We start from the raw sequence: 5403 nt of genomic DNA on the forward strand, positions 1-5403 counted from the left end.
GGCGTCGCACAAAATCAGGAACGGTTCAGAACCATTTTGGGTACCGTTTCAATTTTTAGAAACAAAATTTTATGAACGGTTTTAAACCATTCTGGTGCCAACGGTCACATTTTAGGCACAATTTTAGAAACGATTTTGAACACTTATTAATGTTGCCAGCGGTCAGATTTTAGGACGGATTTTTATGAACAATTTTAAACCCCTTTGTTCATTGTATGAGAGAGTGGGGTATGTAATCTACTTGTATTATATGCCAGATAATTAATTACACAAATAGAACAAAAAGAATAGAATGATTCACACAATCTTTTCCTTCTTTTCTAGTATACATTTCGATTTCAATTCCAATTTCCAATTTCAATACAACATTTCATTTCCAGGCTTCTATAATCCAACAATTCCTTACTTATGTTCTTCATTTTTTCGAGTTCTCCGTGGTAGTTAACCAACTGCAAAGAATCCATTGAGGCCAACATCAGAAAACACGAGAACCACAGTTTCGGTAAAGAGAGATTGATAGATTAATCCATTTCGCTTGCTATGAATCATATACCGGGAAGTTGATATGAGTTGAAGATCCCCAATACTTGAGCGCCGCTAAGTCGTAAGCTCTTGTAGCTTTCTCTTCAATATCATACCCCCCTAAAATCCACAAATGGCAATAAAAGGTACAATAAAAAAAATAGGATGTTGTATTGGATGATTAAAGAAAATTTCAAAAACTTTTAAGGAATGAAAGAGGAGGCTACCCAAATAAACTGCTAGGCATTCAATTGGATTGCAATCGCACATGCAAAAAACCAGACAAACCACATATCTTAGCAGTCAGGCCAACAATTCAAAAAACTCAACCAAAAAAAAAAAAAAGGAAAAGCAAAAGGGAAAACCAACAATGCTGAAAATGGTTATCCCCCTATTGTTTTACTAACCTTGCCTTCCTATTCTAGTTTGGCCTTCCTTCTTGCAGCTGTTGTCCCATAGATGGGCTTCATATCTACCAGTCCACCTATGCCTGATATAAATAAAACCAAATAGCCTTATTATAAGCAAAATAGAAAGCAATGAAAATAAAATAGAAATGGGAGCAACCCACAAGAAAATAAAAATGTATCCTTGGAAGCATCACACAAGAGAACAAGACACCCAAGAGAAAAATATCAACAACAAGAAACAGCATTAAAATTAGTGGATTTTTCAAGAAAAGCTGCCATGTCTCAAGAAAAATAAAAAAACTGGGCCAATTCAACCAGGTTCATGAAGTTGTGGGTTCAACGAGAAACTTTCTTAGGTTCACGGTAACTGAATGGAGTCTTAAAACTTAGGCAAGTCGAAGAACTCAACTTGTAGAAGCTAGGCCCATATTCTTTTTATTTTTTACTTCTTTTTTTTTTTTCTGCACTTTCTATAGCTTATATTCTTCTTGGAAATTTAAAAATTAAATTAATTGACTTGCAGAGTTCCAAGTTGGCTCGGCCTGGTTAACCAGTTCTATTTTTCAAACCTTTTTGAGCATGGGTATCAACCAAGAATTGTGAGCTAATGAAATACCATGAAGAGATTAAATCCTTTTTAATCATCCAGTTGCATGCCAAAACTCTAATCAAATCTTTACAATGTGGGGACCACCTAAAGTGATGCCTAGCATGGAATGTTGAATGCTTGCATGAAATAATATATATATATCTGAGAAACCAACTTAAATTGGGTGTTGGGAGACATGTTTGCAGCTCTGGCATTGTAGCCTCCACACAATCTTTTTCGTAGTTTCACCTGTAAGATGGATCTAACAAAATGGCATTACAAAGTTTGGGGGCAAAGCAAACTGACTTGGTAGGTGCAGTAAATCGACAAACAGCAGAAAGACATTTGGTAAATCGACAAACAGCAGAAAAAAAAGGGTCTCACTTGGGAGAATAGCTACAGTAGAAAGACATCCAGTAAATCGACAAACACGTTGTAGCGACTCCTGCAAGTCACGATAATGCCTCAATCCGCCATTATCAGTAGAAACACTGAACATGTCTTCTGTTTCGCTCCACCAAAATGTACAAGCATAGGGCCTGTTTAGTGTTGCTTCTAGCAATGGAAAAAATGATTCCAATAAACACTTCTCTGGAATTGTTTATTTAGAATTGCACATGCAAAATTCATTCCCAATAAACAAGTTTAGTAATCAGATTTAGTGAAGGAGCACCTTCAGAACAGAAACAGATATTTTATGTACCTGGTCTTTTAAAACACATGTTTCAGGATTCCTGGTATTCCCTGGAACCCATACATCAGTAGTTACCCTCCCTCCATTTTCTGCAAATCAACAAAGAAACTGTTCATGTCAATAAGAAATATCAACCCAGCATACAGTAATTTGCAAAGAAAAAGTAACAGGCTAAGAAGGAGAACTGATTTTCATCGGATGCTTTCTCACCTTCGTATTATCAGGACCAGCTTTCTGCCTCGGCATCATGTGGAGGCATGGGGCGAGGACCTGTTTACAATTTCATTTACCTGTGAAAATGAAAATGGAATCATTACAATTTCATTTACCTGTTTACTTTATATTTGAACCCTGAAATGATAATGATGGGCCATTTACATTGAATTACACTGGAAATTGGAAAACCAAACACGCCTTTAGTGCAAGTGGTTTATAGAGATGAATTGATGATGGACCATTACAGAATGAGAACAAACTTGTGTTACGGCACAAACCACTGGATGAACAATACATATCTACATGGTAGTTTCATTGGTAGGTGGAAAAGATTGTATTTTACATACATGTTCTTCCCTCTGCACTTGAGTTACTTTTCTTCGCAACTTTTTTACTTCTTTTAGTTTCATCTGCTGAGGTTTTTTTTTTTTTTTTACAAATTTTGAACTCTTTTCAGTCTTGACAAAATACAAGGATGACTCGTCTAGTTTCTTGCATTAATGATGAAGAATTTCACAAAATTAAATAAATAAATCTCAAAAACAGGGGCATATCAAAATTCATCATGGTGGTTACCCATTTTAAACAGGTTGCTTTTGTGCTTCATTATCACTGATCATGCTGGCTGGAATATAGCCAGAATTCTTGTGATAACTCCCAAACTAGTAACCTGACATGACCCAACCCAACCTGAACCAAATACATGTGATTATTTATTCCCAACCTAAACTAAATGCATGTGATTATTCCCAACCCGACCCAAGGACCTTGACAAATTGACCAACTGACCCAATTCAGGTCAACCCAAACCCAAGTTGCGGCCATAGTCACAGTATTAGCAGAAGATGCTATCTGAAGCACATATCCCTCGCAAAAATTTAAGTTCCTCCAAACCATAATAGAAAATCAAGCACATTCTTATGCATGATGAATACTAATGATGTTATTGTCTGCCAACGAATATGAAGTATATTTGATTTCAACAGAGTATTATTGCAGGGATTTCGTCATCCTCAAGACACTAAGAACTGATAGGCAAGGCATAATAGATAATCATGTTCTGACATGTTGAAAATTACTAGATCTAATTTGCAAGAGGAGGTATCAAGTTCGGGTAATAGGGAAGCAGGAGGTCTCCTCATACTCATTGCAAAAAGTGATGTTTCGACCTGCATAATGTAAGCTTATCATCAGCACTGGAGACCATTGACAATCTAAATAAACTTCTAATAGCATGGAAATGAGCACAATGTTAGACCTCTTCAGCAGCAAAAGATCACCAAACAAAACCAACTTTTTCCTATACTATTGTACATTGTCTAAAGGCTCTTTGAATTATATGTAAAATGATGAAAGAAACCAATGTTTTGCCATTGCTCTCTTTGGGCAGGTCTTCTCACATACAGTGATGCAGATGCTCATGTTGTTATCTGACACTAATCATAAATGTGAGGGTTTCCATGACTCACCATCCCAACATGAAGTCGATAGCTCTTTGAGCTGCATCATCATTCACCTTAGATGCAGAGAAGGGGACCATCCAGTGGGAAATCAATGTTATTCCTATCTTGCCCTTTTGAGATACCTGTCCCGACAGTTCAATCCCAACCATTCAGATCTGGGACCCAGTAATGCTAATATTGAGAAAGGGAAAGGTGTCATGCCATGTGGATAGGCCAGCCACTTCATTGACTCAGTTCTAAGCTGAATCACTTGGCTTTGCCAGAAACCAAGCACTGCACAGCTTTTTCATCCATAACTTTGTTTTTTTTTTTTTTTTTTTTTTTTTACTTTTAAAAAAAAAAAAAAAATAAAAAAAATAAAAAGAAAAATGCAAACCTCAAATGTTGATTCCTCAATATCCTTGTCATTATAATCCAGGAGCGCATCCAATGAGAGTGAAATTGAGCGAAGCTGCAGGATACAACTGTACAGTGAGATAAATATGAATAATATGTTATACCCATTGGGTATAACATTGTGCCTCCCCACCACATGTTACGATACATGCATGCACTTCATCTGACTCAAAATACACCTTTTGGCGAAGTGAGTAAGGTTTATATGATGTTTCAGGGTTTCCAACTACATGCATGTTGGGATAAACAACACCTTTTGGCGAGGCCCGGCACGTCGAAAATGTGTCCCTCTTCGGCTACTCTTGTGAACAACAATCTATGAAACAAGGAAATGAAAATAAGTAAATTGATTGTAATTGTTAACAGCACAACCTTTTGAAACACCATGTCCATCAAGACTGAAAAAGACAAAAATCCATTTCAGATTCAATCAAGTGAATGTACAAAATCACAACTATTGCATTCAAATAAAAAAATAAATAAAGGATGTGACTTTTGTTATCCTTCAAAATAGCATAGTTGTACATATGCTATCCACTGTTTCTTAAATGGTGCATTTAGCATTCATGTATGTCAATCAGGAAATAGAAGTTACTCCTCAACTATCATACTTTGAAGGATCACTAATAGTTCTGAATTCTGTAGTACATGCAACTGTGAAAAACTTGATTTAAAAAAGAAAAACAACAGCTGCTAAAAAAGTCGGCATGAATCCAAACTATACCAGTGATGTTATGAATTTAAATCTACTAAAAATTCAGTCAATTTGTTTGTGAAAGAAACCAATGTAAACTTCATTCATAATGTATTAAATCAATGACTCTATTTGTGTGCTTGTCTGTGGAAGGAACAAAGAAAAAAGGACACAGATAAGCATACTAGTAGCAAACTTTATATAACTGTGTTCATGTCTATAGAAGAATAAATGTACAATGTTCACAATCAAGCTTCCTTTATTTATTACAACTAGTAGAAGACTGGCATTTTGTCGAACATGTCAAGTTAACAAAATTTACTGCCTTGCGTATACAGTTTGTGTAATGAGAACTAACCTGCAAATGATGTGTTTCTTAATCCTGCAAAAATGGCAGACAGAATTCAAATGAGCATATG

The 5403-nt window shown here is 35.9% G+C and overlaps 1 protein-coding gene across 6 annotated transcripts; it reads right to left on the reverse strand.

Moving 5' to 3' along the window:
• Positions 1–337: 337 nt before the first annotated feature.
• Positions 338–4867, reverse strand: LOC131243431 (uncharacterized). 6 transcript variants are annotated; one of them, XR_009170058.1, is made up of 7 exons: positions 4470–4851; positions 4271–4345; positions 3901–4016; positions 3511–3600; positions 1697–2505; positions 750–1012; positions 452–642 (listed from the first exon to the last, which is right to left on the reverse strand). XR_009170058.1 is itself a non-coding variant. In XM_058242794.1 (4 exons), exons 1-4 carry the CDS (start codon positions 4681–4683, stop codon positions 2461–2463), a joined length of 369 nt encoding a protein of 122 aa, XP_058098777.1. In that variant the 5' UTR covers positions 4684–4867; the 3' UTR covers positions 2426–2460. The 6 variants fall into 6 exon arrangements, 3 of the variants coding, with proteins under 3 accessions (XP_058098777.1, XP_058098779.1, XP_058098778.1); XR_009170057.1 differs by having other exon boundaries at positions 467–642; positions 4544–4805; XR_009170059.1 differs by lacking the exon at positions 3901–4016 and having other exon boundaries at positions 338–642; positions 4544–4863.
• Between the last annotated feature and the right edge of the window lie 536 nt (positions 4868–5403).

Source organism: Magnolia sinica, chromosome 4 (assembly GCF_029962835.1).
Source record: "Magnolia sinica isolate HGM2019 chromosome 4, MsV1, whole genome shotgun sequence".
Classification (NCBI taxonomy): Eukaryota; Viridiplantae; Streptophyta; class Magnoliopsida; order Magnoliales; family Magnoliaceae; genus Magnolia; species Magnolia sinica.